Source organism: Astyanax mexicanus, unplaced genomic scaffold (assembly GCF_023375975.1).
Source record: "Astyanax mexicanus isolate ESR-SI-001 unplaced genomic scaffold, AstMex3_surface scaffold_38, whole genome shotgun sequence".
Lineage (NCBI taxonomy): Eukaryota > Metazoa > Chordata > Actinopteri > Characiformes > Acestrorhamphidae > Astyanax > Astyanax mexicanus.
In genome coordinates, this window is record NW_026040048.1 from 1,286,341 (window position 1) to 1,303,750 (window position 17,410).

Here is a 17,410-nt window from a genome sequence, read left to right on the forward strand (position 1 = left end):
CCTCTTTAACCTGTAGTTAAATCCTATTTAACATTTAGTTAAATCCTCTTTAACCTGTAGTTAAATCCTATTTAACCTGTAGTTAAATCCTCTTTAACCTGTAGTTAAATCCTCTTTAACCTGTAGTTAAATCCCCTTTAACCTGTAGTTAAATTCTCTTTAACCTGTGGTTAAATTCTCTTTATCCTGTAGTTAGATCTTCTTTAACCTGTAGTTAAAGAACCTGTAGTTGAGGTTCTAAGCTCAGGGGCAGTCCAGCTCTGTGCAGAACGTGCTGAAGGCAGGAGGGCGAGCCAGTATAACACACTTGTTGAATGGTAGCAGGAAGTGGTTAAACTATTGAGTGTTTTTTTAACTAGATACAAATCTCAGGTAGGACAGGAACAAGATCACTGTTGTCCATGATGACTGATTCCAGCTGCACATAAGACTGTTAAGAGAAGGTGAGAAATGTTTTTTTCTAGTATTCCTTTAATATAAATTATTAATAGAAATATAATAATAGCAAAGCTTCAGTTAGATTTTTTAATTTTTTTACAAAACCCCCAGTTGACATCTGCTGATTCTGACATCAGGTCTAAATATGGGGTAAATAGTGACACTTAAATAAAACATTAATAATTTGTTTCTTTTTTGTATTTCTGTGTTTTGTTCAACCTTGTAGTAATTACTGGGGATATAGATTTGTTTGAATATATATATAAATATGTATGTTTATAATAGCTTCCGCCCGATGCCTGCTGGGATAGGCTCCAGCCCCCCCCCATGACCCTTCACGGATTAAGCGATTGACAATGAGATGAGATGAGATGTTTATAATAGAGGGTTTAATATAGTTTGTACTATGGCTTTGTGTAGTTTACGGTGCAGTGTTGCAAGGTTTGGTTGTACTGTGATTACAGTCTCTGTGTCACAGGTCTTGTTGAACCAGACTGGCAGCATGAGTCTCTCTGAGGAATGTGAAGACATTTCCACTGTCATGATGCACTCCTGGTGAGCAAGCAATATTTGATTACATATTTTTTAATATTTTGTGACAAATATTTATTTTTGAAATGCTTTATTTCTTAGTTCCTGTAGGAAATGTGCAGTTGTGCATAGGAATATGTTCACATTCACTTTTTATGAAAAGCCATACATCTTTTTCCTGGGTATTTTCATGACCTTTACGTGGTTTAATAACACCTGTAGCATGCTGTGTGAAGTGTAGAATACTGTATGGAATTTGGTTGTAGGAGAGTTTCTTAAAAGGATTTTTATTAGCCCACTGAATAAAAAAAACATTATGACATATATTACATTTACAGTTCTGGAAAAAAAAATAAATGATGAGTTTCTTTGATTTTACCAAATTAAAAACCTCTGGAATATAATCAAGAGGAAGATGGTGATCACAAGCCGTCAAAACAACCTGAACTGCTTGAATTTTTGCACCAGAAGGGGCATAAAGTTATCCAAAAACAGTGTGTAAGACTGGTGAAGGAAAACATGATGCCAAGATGCATAAAAACTGTGATTAAAAACCAGGGTTATTCCACCAAATATTGATTTCTGAACTCTCTAAAACTTTATAATATGAATTTATTTTCTTTGCATTATTTGAGGTCTGAAATTTTAGTCATTTATTTTGCTGTAGTTTATAGAATAAAACAACAATGCTCATTTTACTCAAACATACCTATAAATAGCAAAATCAGAGAAACTGATTCAGAAACTGAAGTGATCTCTCTTTTTTTTCCAGAGCTGTATGTCCTAAAATGCATAATTTTTAAATACAATTGTTTTTTTTATTATATGTACAGTTAAAAGTATAGACTTCTTAAATTTTGTGTTTTTCATTATTTTAAAATGTTCTACATTGTAGATTAATACTAAAGTCATCCAAACTATGAAGAAAATTATTTATATGGAATTATTTAGTACACAAAAAGTGAAAAAAAAAAAAAAAACAGTTTTACAGTGGTGTAATAAAAGTTTCGCCCCATTCATGACTTATGAAATGTTTCAGATCATCAAAACACAACAATTAAACACAAAATGCAGTTTTTTAAATGAAGGTTTTTATTATTAATGGAGGAAAAAAATCAAACCTTCATGGTCCTGTGTGAAAAAAGTGTTTGCCCCCCAAACCTATTAACTGGTTTGGACCACCAGCAACAACTGCAATCAAGCTTTTGCTGTAACTTGCAATGAGTTTTTCACAGAGCTGTGGAGGAATTTTTGGCTCATTCTTCTTTACAGAATTGTAGTAATTCAACAACATTGAAGGGTTTTCGAGCATAAACTGCCATTTTAAGGTCATGTTACAGCGTCTCAATAGGATTCAGATCAGGACTTTGTTTACTTTGTTTTTCTTCAGACATTCAGAGGTGGATTTACTGTTGTGTTTTGGATCATTGTCCTGCTGCAGAACCCAAGTTCGTTATAGCTTGAGGTCACAAACAGATGGCCGGACATTCTCCTTCAGAATTTTTGAAATTCATGTTTTCATTTATCAGAGCAAGACTTTCAGATCCTGCAAGCAGTAAGACATCAAACTACCACCACCATGTTTTACTATAGGTATGATCTTCTTTTTCTAAAATGCAGTGTTAATTTTACTTTAGATGAAATGGGACACACACCTTCCAAAAAGGTCAACTTTTGTCTCGTAAATCTACAGAGTATTTTTACAAGCCTTGAGAATCATCAAGATGTTTTCTGGCAAAATTGAGATGAGCCTGAATGTTATTTTTGCATCGCGTGGAGAAAAACTTTACAGTGTGTCCCAATTTAGGGGCAGCATCCTTCGGAGGCTGTATTCAAAGATCAATTGCGTCACAGCTGCGCAGTAATACACCGCCTATCTCTGTGGGTCGCATCCTCCAGAGTATGCTGCCTGTGAATTGGGACACACCCCGACACGCGCTGACTCTGGAAAGGAAATATGCACGTGAGGCGAAATATTTTGACGGCACCCCCGATGAAGCCAGACGGCACCCCAGGGTGCCGCGGCACCCTGGTTGAGAAACACTGGTCTACTTCACTTTGTCAGGCAGGTCTTATTTAAGTAATTTCTTGATTGAGAACAGGCGTGGCAGTAATCAGGTGGGTGTTGCTAGAGAAATTGAACTCCGGTGTGATAAACCACAATTAAGTTATGTTTTAACTGGAAGGGGCAAACACTTTTTCACACAGGGCCATGTAGGTTCGATTTTTTTTCTCCATTAATAATAAAAACCTCCATTTAAAAACTGCATTGTGTTGTATTTTCTTGTGTTGTCTTTGAATTATATTTAACATTTGTTTGATGTGCTGAAACATTTAAGAGTGAAAAATATAAACAAATAAGAAATCACACACTTTTCACACCACTGTATATTTTAGATTCTTCAAAGTAGCACCTCTTGCTTAGATGACAGCATTGCAGATATTGGCATTTTCTTAGTCAGCTTATGACTCCTGGAATTCAGGCTTTCAGTTAACAGCTGTGCTGAACTTGTCAAGAGTTAAAACTTGAATTTCTTGTCTCTTAATGTGTTGGAGAGCATCAGTTGTAAAGTTGTGAAGAGGCAGAATTGATATACAGTGAATATGTTTAATGTTCTAATCCATATTATGGCAAGAAATACTCAACTAAGTAAAGAAAAAAATACTTTATCAAATGAAGGTCAGTCAAAGAACTTTGAAATTATCCTTAAGTTTAAGTTATTACATGATTCCTTTTGGGTTCCTTTATAGTCTTAACTATAACTTATTTTTATTTAACATTTATGTAGAAAAAAAAGAAAAACACTGAATGAGATTGGTGTGTCTAAACCACAATATGTATCCAATATAAGATACTAAAGTATCAAAGTATCTTATAAATGTAATACATATTAAATAAAACTTTAATATTTGTTTCTAATGTCTGTTTTACATTATTTTAAGTAAAATCCAGTCAAACAGATCAAGCTCTCCAGAACCCAGCTATGTGTCTGTAAGCAGTGAATCATCTATAGATCTTCCTCCATGTTTTAAAAATGAAGACCCCTCATCTGCACCCAGGTAACATTACACTGCAGTAATCAAACATGTAACATTGATCAAATCCTACACATTTTAGTAACATTATGTTGATCTACAGATAAATCAGTTTTAATGTTAATTTTTTTAAGTCAAACCCATGAGGAGAGACCGGACTCTCTACTAGAACCCAGCTGCATATCATTGAAGACTAACCATTCGATGGAGATAGGTGTATTTTTTAAAGATAGAGAGGCCTCATCTGCACCCAGGTATACACCCAAGTATATATACACCCACGTTTATATATATATATATCTCAAAAACAGCTTCCCAATATATCATAAATACACATATACATATGTACTAAAATGCATAATTATTTTTGTTTATTGCATAGATGTACAGTACCAGACATCTTAAAACCAGTGGTTATTCATTATTTTAAAATGTCCTGCATTATAGAATAATAGTAATGTCATTCATAACTTTTCCTTAGCTGATATAACATTATGTTGATCTACAGATAAAGCAGTTTTTTTTATGTTTATTTTTTTTAAGTCAAATCCAGGCGGAGAGACCGGACTCTCTAGAACCCAGCTGCATATCCTTGAAGACTAACCGTTCTATGGAGATTGGTGTATTTTTCAAAGATAGAGAGCCCTCATCTGCACCCAGGTAATATACATATATATATATATATATATATATATATATATATATATATATATATATATATACACGTTATATATATGTTATTGGTGGATTCTCTCTACGTTTAGTTTACTCTAGTTTAGTTTACTTTTCATTACCAATTTTTAAATGTTTTACTTTTTGACATCCTGGGATTATATTAATTATCATGGTTGTATCTCCAGAATAGAAATTTTACAGCAGAAGGTTAAAAAAAGCACTAGAAACATTATACTAGTAACAGTCATAGAGCCTGATGCACTGACCAGTTATATGATGTATGTGGGTATAGTGCTGAAGGTGATTATTTTCAAATTATATATTAAAATGTTCTGAATAATAATATATACATTTGTCTTTTTATGTAGCATCCTGCACAAGGCCTTGGAAAGAGTGAACATGATGAAGCTACCAAGAACACTAAGAACATGCCCTACAGACAGAGAGTAAGAACTCAATTAGAATACTAAATTACTAGAATAAATAACTAGAATAATTAAATATATTTTAAAGTAATCAAATTTTAATAGCAGTTAGGTGTCAAACAATGCATTTCTGGAAATTAATGATACTTGAGGGGGCCAAGAACATACTCTCAACCCAATCTTTGCTTAAGACTCTTGAAGTTACTCAAGATATTCAAACTCCAATTACATCATCTTTTTATCCTGGTGAAATGTGTACATTAGACTAACCTTAAGCCTAGTCCTCCAAATCAGAGTCTGAAGCATTGTAGTTTAGCCTTGTTATTTAAAAACCTACTGAGAAATCCTGAAAGTGACTATGTGAAGACCTAAAAGTAGATTAGGAGAATCAAATTGAAAAAAGGAGACCAACATATTAGACCTGATAATTATTTTTTGAGGAAAATGATCCAATACTACAGAAATATTTGGACAGTGGCACAATCTTCATGTTTTGGGCTCTGCATGCCACCACACTAGATCTGAAATTAAACAAATACACTTTCAGGTTTAATTCAAGGGGTTGAACAGCAAAAAAAATACATTGTTGAGAATCCTTTGCAAGCAATGACTGCCTAAAGTCTGGAACCAATGGACATCAACAAACACTGGGTTTCCTCCTTTATGATGCTTTACTGTGGTGCTTTCCTTATGACTGACACGCGATTTCCTTGTGACTGACGCTAAATCCTTATAACTGTTTGATCCAGCTGTTATATTATATTATGTTATATTAATACCATTTTAACGTTTTTCATTTCTGTTTTGAAATTCGTTAGATTATATTTTTGTCAACATTTTGGGTTTATTTTCGTTTGTTATTTTTTAATAATAATAGAAATTACATAATTTATTTTCTTTTGTACATTTTTTAAGGGGCGAGTAACAAAAGTAAGTCAATAGTTACTTTTACTGGTAACTAGTTACTTTCATAGTGGAGTAACTCCGTTAGTAACTCAGTTACTTTTTTGGAGAAGTAACTAGTAACTATAATTAATTACTCTTTTAAAGTAATGTGCCCAACACTGGTTGACAATAAACAAGTTTCCCGACACAAGGAGCAGGCTTATTCTATTTGCGTGAATAACATCAAATGTTTAAAATTAATGTAGACATGTAGAAAAAAAAAACGGAAGACAAGCTGTAACCTAGATATAAATAATAATATCTTTAATAATATCTAAAATATCTTAATAATAATAGAATAATAATAGAATAATAAATAGTATAATAATATGCGAATTAGGCATATTTGTAGCAGTAGGGTATTTTAATTTTCATCCCTGACTCTAATTCATTTAAGTTATATACTTGGTTTGATCATTTTTCGTACAATCCCTGCTAAAGTTTTAGGTGAAGGAGAACTAAAGAAGGTCAGTGCATGTTTCTGGAAAAACAAAAAAAGGGCGTGGCATCGCGATGGTTACCATCCATCGCCATGTTGGGTCGCGATGTTGGATGATATCGTCCATCGCCACAACCCTAGAATCTGAGAAGAAAATAAATCCCTGTACAATTCAGGACTCATCCACCTGCTTCGGTCTTCTGTTACATATTCAGTAGTGACCCAGTGCCAATGGAACCTATGTCACCACCATGTTTTACAGAGGATGTGGTGAGCTTTGTATCGAGACGTTTTTAAGCCTTCTCCATACTTTCTCCTTCCCATTATTCTGGTACAGACTGAACTTAGTTTCATCTGTCCAAAGAACATTGTTCCAAAATTGGGTTGGCTTGTTGTTTGTTGGGAAAGTCTAATCTGGCCTTTCTATTGATGATTTGCACCTTGTGGTGAACCCCCTCTGTATTTGCCCAGATATTTCACTTGTTTAACTGATACTGAATTAACAAAGGAATAGCCCCCAAAGCCTAAAAAATAGCTTTTGTCCAGAATTTGTCCAGTTATTTTTGAGCACCTGAAATGAAGAGATAGATAGGTAGATAAATGTTTGCAATTCCTAAACGATAAAGATATTTTTGTTCAACCCCTTAACTCATCATGCCTCTGCATACAGCTAATCAACAGAGAACATAACCCTCATTGAGCTACCTGGTCTCCATACTATGTCAACACATATTCACTCATATTTTACCAGGTTTTTTTCTCCTTGATAATTCCACAGGCCTCAACCTGGACCTGCTACAGCTGAAGATTTCAAATCTACTCTGAAAAAGACATGTCAATGGTTGAATGACTTGATAACAAAGCATGGAACCCGAACACTTCTGACTAATGTCTACACAGAGCTCTACATCAGCGTGGGAGAGGGTAAAGAGATCAACAGTGAACATGAGGTGAGACAGATGGAGGCAGCATCCAGAGTGTCAACAGAGGAAACACCAATCAAATGCAATGACCTCTTTACACCCTTATCTGAACAAGACAAACCCATCAGAACTGTGCTGACTAAGGGAGATGCTGGAATTGGAAAAACAGTCTCTGTGCAGAAGTTTATTCTGGACTGGGCTGAAGGGAAAGCGAATCAGGATCTCCACTTCATATTTCCACTTCCCTTCAGAGAACTGAATTTAATGAAGGACCAGAAACTCAGTCTGATGGATCTCCTTCATGAATGTTTTAAAGAGACAAAAGAAATGGAAATCTCCAGCTCACACAAAGCTCTGTTCATCTTCGATGGTTTAGACGAGAGTCGTTTAGCTCTAGACTTTCAGAACGGAGTGAATCTGTGTGATGTCACTGAATCAGCACCAGTGGAGGTTCTGCTGATGAACCTGATGAAGGGGAATCTCCTTCCTTCTGCTCTGATCTGGATAACCTCCCGACCGGCAGCAGCTGATCAAATCCCCTCTGAGTGTGTGGATCGAGTGACAGAGGTACGAGGCTTCAGTGACCCACAGAAGGAGGAGTACTTCAGGAAGAGGATCAGTGATCAGAGCCTGGCTGATAGAACCATCAAACACCTGAAGACATCAAGAAGCCTCTACATCATGTGCCAAATCCCTGTGTTCTGCTGGATTTCAGCCACAGTTCTGGAGAAAATACTAAATGAAGCTCAGAACAGAGAGACCCCCAAAACTCTGACTGAAATGTACACACACTTCATCATCATTCAGACACAAATCATCAGAGAAAAGTACCAGAAGAACCAGCAGCACACTGATGAAGAAATGCTCCTCAAACTGGGACAACTGGCTTTTCAGCAGCTGATGAAAGGAAACCTGGTCTTCTATGATGAAGATCTCAGGGAGTGTGGAATTGATATCATAGTAGCATTAGTGTACTCAGGTGTGTGTACACAGATCTTCAGAGAGGAATCTGAGCTGCTTCACAGTAAAGTTTTCTGCTTTGTTCACCTGAGCATTCAGGAACATCTCGCTGCTCTATATGTGCACCTGACCTTCATGAACCGGAAGAAGAATGTTCTGAAACAAAAACTTTCCTCTAAACTGAGAATCCTGAAGAGAACAGAGGATACACTCTCAGATATTCACAAGAGTGCAATAGATCAGTTCTTATACGGTGAGAATGAACATCTGGATCTCTTTGTTCGTTTTCTTATGGGTCTCTCAGTGGAGTCCAATCAGACCCTCTTACAAGACATTGTGACTCGAACAGAAAGTAGCCCCGAAAGTAACGACAAAACAGTTCAATACATCAAGAAAAAGATCAGAGAGAACCCTTCTGCAGAGAAATCCATCAATCTGTTTCACTGTCTGAATGAACTAGAACACCATTCCTTAGTGGAGGAAATCCAGCATTACCTACAGTCTGGAGATCTTCAAACGAGAAAACTCTCTCCTTCACAGTGGTCCGCTGTGATCTTTGTGTTGCGGACATCATCACAGGAAATTGACGTATTTGACTTGAGTAAATACACCAAGTATTTTACACCAGACGATGTCCTTCTGCATCTGCTGCCTGTGGTTGCAACATCCAGAAAGGCTCAGTAAGTAGTGTTAAACATATTACACTGGCACAACATGTAAAAAAAATACTTTAGTGTATATTTACACATCATTGAAAAAAATTATACCCAGTAGGTTTGCATTTATTTGTTGGCACACCTTTACATGTATAGCATTTAACACAATTTATTTTTTCAAAGCTAAGTGATGGGATATCCACTTAGCTATACTTTGGATCATAGACACTAGATACAGAAAAAATGGGGATGTCAACTAGGGGTGCAAGGGTATGTGTATTCTTTACGAAACGCCACGGTACAGGGGTCATGGTTCAGTTTGTGCAGTCGCACTGAGAATACTTGGTACATGAAACCAAATGATGTATAACCAAGTTCACAGGCCAGCTGTACATCGTAACTAACACCGTTGCTAAGCTAAGGCTATGGCTAAGGCTGCCACCATTGCTAAGTTTTTTGCAGAGGCCACTGGCCAAACCCAAATTGTTGAACTAGTTAGAAGTATTTAATTTTGACAGTATTTATATGTGGTACAGGGAACTCACAGACCAATCACATGCATTGTAAATATCACAATGACGCTCCAAAGCTAATCAGATATGTGCAGACTTGGGCGAGTAGTGTGCACACAGGAAGGTATGAAGTGAGAAATGGCAAAAGAAGAATAAAGGAGGAAGACGAAACTCAGAGATTAGCGAAACTCTGAGATTAGCGAAACTCTGAGACAGTAGTTATTTTAGCCTGTAATTTTACATACATAAAATCACAGAGGACCCCCCCCCCATAAAAGAGAACATTACTCCAGGACCCCCTGAGAAACTAATATCATCCAGATAGGGCAAACTAAACAAAGATTTTTAAAGCAGACACCCATTTATACCTGTACTGAGGGCTGAACAATCAACTTCGATCACATATCTACGCTGATGGGCATGGTGGTCTAGAAGTAAGGTGTGTCCAGGTACAGTTCTGGCGTATTGCTATCTTAGCCATGGAAAACACAGGTGTACCACTGACTGATTAAAACCCTGACAACAATCATTGTCAGACGTGTAATGGCGAGCGACACGCTTACTGGTTTATTTCATGTTATACACAAAACACACCCATGATTAATTAAGAAAATTCATACATGCCTTTTGCGTGTTTCGAGCCTTGCAAGGCATACATTTCCCGTAGTTACGAAAGCACACAGATGTCCTAAATCAAGCTGTGCAGTGCACAGTTGAAGGCTCTCCTGTTGATTGCTAAAATAGGACCCTATGAATGTGTCGTGGAGGCATTACCCAAACTTACCCACTAAAAGCATTGTTATAGGGCAGTGGAGAAAGATACTTTCCACCCTCTCGTGGCAAAACAGGGAAAACTGTTTAGAAAAGAATGGATGCTTGTCTTTCATACATCATTAAGGATGCTGGTTCAAGCTGAGCCTTACTTAAAGCTTAGGGATTTGGTATAGATCAGTTTCTGTTTTTTATAGAGGGGCTAGTCTATTGTTGGGTTTGTAGATTGTGAGTATGATTTATATTATGTGGCTTTTTTAGGCTTTACAATTGTTTTCTGAAAGAGAAAAGTTGGACAGCTCTGGCCTCAGTCCTCAGCTCGGAGTTCAACAGTCTGAGAGAGCTGGATTTGACCGGGAGTTATTTGCAACATCCAGCTGACAAGCTGCTCTTTGCTGGACTGGAGAATCCCCTCTGTAAACTTGAGACTCTCACGTAAGATCATCATTCAGACAATTTACACTTTATTTTTATAGTACTGTAATGAATGTAACCATCATTGTGGTATTATTAAATTACATTTTATTTTATTACATTTTATTATTTAAAAGCTAACAGGTTATAGTAGATAACAGTAGTAACAAATAACAGCTTTTTTATTTTTTCTTGTCTTCAGAGGCTAATTTATTCATTTATCCATCTATACAATAAGGCACCTGATTGTATAATTCAACCTATTTCTTTCAGCATCTGCACTCTTATACATCCACTACAATGGATAGTAAAACAACAACAATAATAATAATAATAATAATAATAATAATAATAATAATAATAATAATAATAATTTCTCATTTTGATGTCTTGTGAATTAGTTTAAAGAACCACCGTTCAGTTTCAGATTTCTCTAGGATGTATTCATAAAGTAAAAAGTGTGTTGTATTTGCAGATTGTGGTATTGTTGGATCTCACCGGGAGGCTGTGCTGCTCTGGCTTTAGCTCTGAAATCAAACCCTTCACACCTGAGAAAACTGGATCTGACTAAAAACAAAATAGGAAATACAGGGGTGAAGCTGCTCTCTGTTGGACTGGAGAATCCTTTGTGCAAACTTGAGACACTGAAGTAAGATCTCTGAGAGGCACACAACATTGAACACATTTTTCTGGTGGTGAAATTTAAATGAACTAGTTGAAAGTTCAGTTCATACTAATTTAAATTAAATATGTTAATTTGTCTTTTTTGCCATAATAAATAGGCTGCTATTATTTTTCAGTAGAACTCCTTTCTACAACCTCCATCACCAGCCTCAAATCACTCCTACTCCCAAAATAAATATATTACCACACTGAATTTTGTACTAAAACTTTTACTAATTTCCATACCACAGAACAATATCCAGTGTTTTAGCACAGCAGACAATTTCTAAACCATTTAATCTCGGTGCTCTGACTGTAACTCCAGCATCAGCTCACAGTTGTAGTTATGCAGCGCCTTACTGCATGAAATATGTTTACTGCAGAAAAGTAAAATATATAGGTATGTTTTCTTTGCTCTTTTGGCAAATTACATTATTATTTCTAAACTTCAAGGAATATCCTGGCCAAGTGGATAGTTACTATTTTTAATTTGTGTTTTTAGCCTTTTAGCTCCATTCACTCCCATTCATTAAGGACCTGCTTGCAGGAAACGTCTAGGTTCTAATGATTAGCAGTGATTTTTTGAAATAGGAAGTGGGTGGTCTCTCCATAAACCAGCTCTGGCTTGGTTGTAATCTGGCCAGTTAAGCACTGAATCAAATTACTAATATAAGCTATTACAAACAAAATTAAAATGCATTCCACACACACACACATACACACACACACACATATATATATATAACTCAGTAATCTAATTACTGCTCATGTATACATGATTTGGATTATGCCATTTCAAAATGAAAAGGATTTGTCTGTACTTTACATGAATTTTCTTCTTGACAGATATGTGTCTGTAGACTTATTAATTAATTTGTCTACTACCATCATCAGTTACATCAACGAACTCATTCCTGTAGTAGGTCTAAGCCATGACACTACCTCCACCATGCTTGGATATATAATTTGTTTTTTATAGAGTGGTATTTAAAGCTTAAACATTGCAGTAACTTTGCAGTAACATTGCAGTAAAATTCTGCTAAACTGAGCTGTGACCTAAGAGAGAGTGTTATTCTTATTTCAGGTTGTGGGATTGTAAAATAACAGAGGAAGGTTGTGCTGCTCTGGCTTCAGCTCTGAAGTCAAACCCCTCACACCTCAGAAAACTGGATCTGACTGCAAATAAAATAGGAGACTCCGGAGTGAAGCTGCTCTCTACTGTACTGATGAATCCTCTCTGCAAACTGGAGAAGCTGAGGTAAAATCATCTCTAGGGGTTCTTTTGTGGTGTCTTAACCTTTTCCTAAGGTTGTTTTTACACTAGTACCATTTAGTTTGTGCTCTTTTGGTTTAGTTTGTTTTGTGTGGTGTGAAAACAGTAATCAAACTCAGTCTTGTCCTTAAAAAAATACTTCTAATGTTTGAGCCAAATGGCAGTTCAGGTGCAGTTTAACTTGATTTATTACTCAGATAATACCTAAAGACATTAAAAAATACCATCTCTGCTGCTGCTCCATGCTAAGCTGTTTTCACACTGCACAAGACAAAATTCCATTTATTTTACACAAAAGTAAAAGTATGGGCACCCTTATCATTTCATTGATTTGAATACTCCTAACTACTTTTTACTGACATACTGAAGCACCTCATTGAGCTTTGAACTTCATAGCCAGGTGTATCCAATCATGAGAAAAGGTATTTAAGGTGGCCAATTGCAAGTTGTTCTCCTATTTGAATCTCCTCTGAAGAGTGGCATCATGGGCTTATCAAAACAACTCTCAAATGACCTAAAAACAAAGATTGTTCAACATAGTTGTTCAGGGGAAAGATACATAAAGTTGTCTCAGAGATTTAACCTGTCAGTTTCCACTGTGAGGAAAATAGTAAGGAAATGAAAGACCACAGGGACAGTTCTTGTTAAGCCCAGAAGTGGCAGGCTAAGAAAAATATCAGAAAGGCAGAGAAGAAGAATGGTGAGAACAGTCAAGGACAATCCACAGACCACCTCCAAAGAACTGTCCCTGTGGTCTTCCATTTCCTTACTATGTTCCTCACAGTGGAAACTGACAGGTTAAATCTCTGAGAAAACTTTTTGTATCCTTCCCCTGAACAACTATGTTTAACAATCTTTGTTTTTAGATCATTTGAGAGTTGTTTTGATGAGCCCATGATGCCACTCTCAGAAGAGATTTAAATAGGAGAACAACTTGCAATTGGCCACATTAAATACCTTTTCTCATGGTTGGATACACCTGGCTATGAAGTTCAAAGCTCAATGAGGTTACCACACCAATTTTGTGCTTCAGTAAGTCAGTAAAAAGTAGTTAGGAGTATTCAAATCAATAAAATGATAAGGGTGCCCATACTTTTGCACCGGTCAAATTTTGGTTTAATGTATATTGCACATTTTCTGTTAGTACAATAAACCTCATTTCAATCCTGAAATATTACTGTGTCCATCAGTTGTTAGATATATCAAACTGAAATGGCTGTTGCAAACACCCAAATATTTAGAACTAAAAATGGTTAAGATTAATAGGGGTGCCCAAACTTTTTCATATGACTGTATATGTTTGAGTAAAATGAACATTGTTGTTTTATTCTATAAACTACGGACAACATTTCTCCAAAATTCTAAATAAAAATATTGTCATTTAGAGCATTTATTTGCAGAAAATGAGAAATGGTTGAAATAACTACGATTACGATTTAGAGCTTTCAGACCTCAAATAATTCAAAGAAAACAAGTTCATTTTCATAAAGTTTTAAGAGTCCAGAAATCAATATTTGATGGAATAACCCTGGTTTTTAATCACAGTTTTCATGCATCTTGGCATCATGTTCTCCTCCACCAGTCTTACACGCTGATTTTGGATAACTTTATGCTGCTTTACTCCTGGTGCAGAAATTCAAGCAGTTCAGCTTGGTTTGATGGCTTGATATCATCCATCTTCCTTTTAATTATATTTCAGATGTTTTCAGTTTAGTACAATTAAATAAACTCATAATTTTTAAGTGGTCTCTTATTATTTTCCAGAGCTGTATATTATGATAAGCTTTCATTTAGTGTAAGCTGAGGTTAGAGGACAGGGTAAAGAATGTGACTATAACTGTTTTATTTTAATATTCAGAGACATACTTTTTCTTTTTTTTTCTTTCTGTTTAAGGTGTCTCCTGATTTCTTTTACATTGTACTATTGTTTGCTGTTCACTTACGTTTATGTACATTGCTTTATTGTTTATTTTGATTTTATCATTTTGAACTACATGTAAGGTACAAAGTGTGACTGCATAGACAATGTACTAGATTGAGCTATTTTTTTTGCAGAAATTATTTGTTTTACTTAATATTCACTATTTTCTCTGCAGATTGAAAGATTGTAAGATCACAGGTGAAGGCTGTGATTCTCTGGTTTCAGCTCTGAATTCAAACCCCTTGTCCCTCAGAGTGCTGAATCTTTCGGGGAATAAAGTGGGAGATACAGGAGTGAAGTTACTCTTGGCTCTTAAAGCTGATGAAAAGTACAGACTACAGGAAGTTTGGTAAGAAACAGCCACATATGTTCATTCAAATGGCATGAACCTCAAGCATCTTTCCTACAAAGATATATAACATATAACAACTAATGTTTGCTCAAACAATATTAATAACTAATAAATTGGTAGTTTGATACTCTGGGCCTATCCTACACCCTGTGCCAGGCAGCATAAAAAAGTAATCTACCTCCTTAAATGGACAGTAAGTAACACTGTATTATATCACTTTATGAAACCCCTAATTCTTTACCAGCTCTGTAAACTTGGTCACATGATAAATTCACATTTAATAAAACGTTTAAAATACAAAAAATAAATAAATAAATAATAATAATAATAATAATAATAATAATAATAATAATAAATAAATAAATAAAAATAAAGTATTAATTGTCCTCCGAAGGGGGGTGGTGGTTGGGCCAAAAATAAAAAATAAAAAAAATACAAATCAAAGCGTATTAGATCTACTAAACAACTGAGCAAGTTAGTTTACCCTTATATTAACTGCTGTTGTGTATGTAAGCACTAATAATGTGAACACCAATTGCCTTTTTGTTTCTTTAGGGTCTAATGAATATCTCTGCAAAAGTGTGCAAAATGTTCCTCCACTGGACGCTGCGATATGTTATTTTAATATCGAATCAGTTCTGCTGATCTGAAGTCAGTTCCTATGTTGTGTTTGTTGGAGAGAATGTGAGTTTCTCTGGCAGCAGGGGGGAGTAATAGTGTGTGTAAGTAAAGTTAAAAGGGGATGTGTTTATGTACAATACACTTCATGGAAATATCTGAAACAGTTTGCTAAAGGTCTTGTGAGTATCACTGACTTCTAATTTATTATGTACCTGGATGATGTTTTTTATATTCAAACTTTTACTTTATTTAATAAACGCTGATATTTAAGTGATAATTACTTAAAATGCGTCTGATTGGTCATTTCATACCAACAAGCAAAGCTTCTGCATTTGTGTTAGAATATCTGCTCAGTTCATATTAAATGCAGGCTCACTCCTACATGCACCTGCTCCTAAAGGCTTGTTTCCTCCCTAAAAAAATTGATTTCCAACATTTAAATTAATAAACAAAACTGTATTTGTACTAATGTTGTAATTGTATAAGGAACACCCAACTTACCATTATTATCAATATTATTGTTTACATGAAGAATTAACCCAGCAGTTACTTTTATTTTATTTTCATAATTTTTTCAACAACAGTGTATGTAATGTAAATATACACTTTGCTGTGACTCTCAAACACTTCCACCCATAGTCAGAGTCAGGAAAGACCTTGGCTGTCTCATTTAAGGTGGAACAAAAAACTACAAAATTACTAAAATGAGACTGATCTTGTTTAAAAACTCTAGCAGTCTCTAGGAACACTCCGTGAGAGAATAGAATGTGTTTCTAAAGTTAGCTTAACTAATCGGGTGATCATTGGTCATGCAGCTTGCCGTCAGCTGCCGGACTCCTGAGAGAGCACAGTTGGCCTTGCTCTCTCTGGGTGGGTAGATGGGGCTCTCTGCACTCATCACTAAGAATAAGACACCTCTTGTTTTACTATTCTAGTAGGCTCTATAGGAAGACACTAGGCTAAAGTTAGCTTCTTATTTGCCAGCCTTGGCATAAAAAAATTTGACGGAGAATAAATTGCCTGTTCTACGTACTTCCAGTTCCCCTAACTCCCAGATTATCAGTCTGTTAAATCTTCTTCTGATTGCTGTGGCATCTTCTAACTTATATTATTATATATTTATATTATTATATTACATATTATATACATTATATTACCCATTCTGTATGTTTATTATCACAGTGGTTATAAGCTATATCAATGATCCCTCTACTGCACTGAAAATTCCAAAACAATGTAAATAAACGTGGCCCCTCTCCTTATATGCTCATTTTGCATTAAGTGTAGGGGCCCACAAATTGATAAAGGCCCCTCATTATGAAAGTCTAGAAAAAAAGTCAGGGTCCCATATCAATCAGAAGATAAAGCAAAACTTTCCTTTCTCAAAGTTACATTCCAAGTGCTAAGTTGAGTTTTTCAGTTCCACCTTAAATGTTGACATTAAACAATCACACTAGCACCAGCTTATTTGACATTTTTAATAAATTACAGGTGCCTGAATGAAAATGCTTAGAATTCTACATCTTCATTAAACGTTAAAGGTTAAATGTGTTCATATTAAAGTGAGTTTTGAACACTAAATAAAACTCTGGTAGATTAAAGCAGTAGCTTTCTGAGGAGCAGTCTAGAGACAGTATATGGTTGTGATGGGTGATTACACTCCTATATTATTTTAAATCAAGGCAATGATCATATAACTATAGTTGTAGCATAGTTTATTTGCATCTAAACTGGATAGAAAAAAGTAGTTAATATTGAAGATCGAAGTGATTCAAAGTGAATTTTCATTAGCTGTGCATATTGGCCAAGTTATAGACACATAGCATATATCTTTAAACCAGATAATAGTGTAAAT

At 35.4% G+C, this 17,410-nt stretch overlaps 1 protein-coding gene and 1 long non-coding RNA gene across 3 annotated transcripts; both read left to right on the forward strand.

The window, feature by feature from the left end:
• Window positions 1–174: 174 nt before the first annotated feature.
• LOC125794069 (uncharacterized) lies at window positions 175–4,019 on the forward strand. Its single transcript, XR_007433560.1, has 3 exons — window positions 175–443; window positions 917–993; window positions 3,913–4,019. It is a non-coding gene; the product is annotated as an uncharacterized LOC125794069 (long non-coding RNA).
• On the forward strand, window positions 4,020–15,823 carry LOC103030411 (NLR family CARD domain-containing protein 3-like). 2 transcript variants are annotated; one of them, XM_049473498.1, is made up of 9 exons: window positions 4,020–4,029; window positions 4,549–4,665; window positions 5,049–5,126; window positions 7,268–9,052; window positions 10,573–10,746; window positions 11,201–11,374; window positions 12,473–12,646; window positions 14,758–14,931; window positions 15,490–15,823. In XM_049473498.1, the coding sequence occupies exons 2-9, from the start codon at window positions 4,616–4,618 to the stop codon at window positions 15,494–15,496; spliced, it is 2,616 nt and encodes an 871-aa protein (XP_049329455.1). In that variant the 5' UTR covers window positions 4,020–4,029; window positions 4,549–4,615; the 3' UTR covers window positions 15,497–15,823. The 2 variants fall into 2 exon arrangements, with proteins under 2 accessions (XP_049329455.1, XP_049329454.1); XM_049473497.1 differs by lacking the exon at window positions 4,020–4,029 and adding an exon at window positions 4,121–4,259.
• Window positions 15,824–17,410: the final 1,587 nt, after the last annotated feature.